This window comes from Oryzias melastigma, unplaced genomic scaffold, assembly GCF_002922805.2.
Source record: "Oryzias melastigma strain HK-1 unplaced genomic scaffold, ASM292280v2 sc01630, whole genome shotgun sequence".
Taxonomy (NCBI): Eukaryota; Metazoa; Chordata; class Actinopteri; order Beloniformes; family Adrianichthyidae; genus Oryzias; species Oryzias melastigma.
Window position 1 is genome coordinate 7,274 of NW_023418212.1, and position 948 is coordinate 8,221.

General features: G+C 48.0%; 1 protein-coding gene across 1 annotated transcript in view; it reads left to right on the forward strand.

Annotated features, from left to right (window-relative positions):
- Positions 1 to 939, forward strand: part of LOC112138707 (mediator of RNA polymerase II transcription subunit 30) — a 2,616-nt gene extending 1,677 nt beyond the window's left edge. The window contains exons 2-4 of the mRNA XM_024261316.2: positions 87 to 245; positions 321 to 410; positions 642 to 939. Of these exons, the coding sequence (XP_024117084.1) occupies positions 87 to 245; positions 321 to 410; positions 642 to 737 (345 nt within the window). The 3' untranslated portion in view covers positions 738 to 939. The remainder of the gene's footprint in view (positions 1 to 86; positions 246 to 320; positions 411 to 641) is intronic.
- The last annotated feature ends 9 nt before the right edge of the window (positions 940 to 948 follow it).

Here is a 948-nt window from a genome sequence, read left to right on the forward strand (position 1 = left end):
TTTAGCTTTTTTTCGCTTTGATGTACTGTTGTGACTTTGATTTTGCTGTTTTTAAATCTTTTTGGGTTTTTTTGTCTGTGATTCAGCTGCCAAACGGTGTGACCCAGAGCCACGCCATGTACCAGGATCGCTTCGGGAAGCTACAGGAGCACCTCCGCCAGCTGGCCCTGCTCTTCCGGAAGCTTCGCCTGCTGTACGAGCGCTGCGTGGAGATGACCTCTGACTTGCAGGAGGAGCCGGCAGAGGTGAGGCGGGAGTCGTGGTTACAGTTTGGTGAAGGGGAGAACTCTGTGACGACCCTGTCTGCGTCGTCTTTGCAGCTTGTGCCGTACGTAGGAGAGGACCTCGTTTCTGTTCGGGTGGAGCCCTGCAGCCCGGCTGTCAGCCAGGAGAGACAGGAGGTCCTGGAGGTGGGTGCTGTTGCTGCGCCAAGCTTTGACACTTCAAAAACTGATCTAAAGTCTAATTTTCACAATTGAAGAAATTAATAAAAAGAAAAAAAATGTACTGTTGTCATGGAGATGGAAGTCAATTAAACTGTGAATTAAATGTCTGGAAAATAATTTTCAACAAACTGATGTGTGTTGTGAAGTGCCGCACATGCTCGGTGTGTTCTGATCAGCTCCCATGATGCCTTGCAGAAAGTGCGGCAGAAGAACCAGGAGATGAAAGTACTGATGGACCAGATGAGGAACCTGCTGTGGGACGTCAACGCCATGCTGACGCTCAGGAAGTGACGGCCATCAGAGCAGGTGAAGCGCCACTCCCTATGTCAGAGGACAACCACAGGAAGTCCTGCCTCCTCTGCACTCCTCATTGACTGCTGTTACTGATCTTTTGACAAAAACGTTTCTAGGGAGAAAAAAAATCATTAGGTGACGAGGACGACTGGACTTTACTTCAACACAATGCACATGTTCTAAATTTAGTCCTTTTTTTTTTTTTATA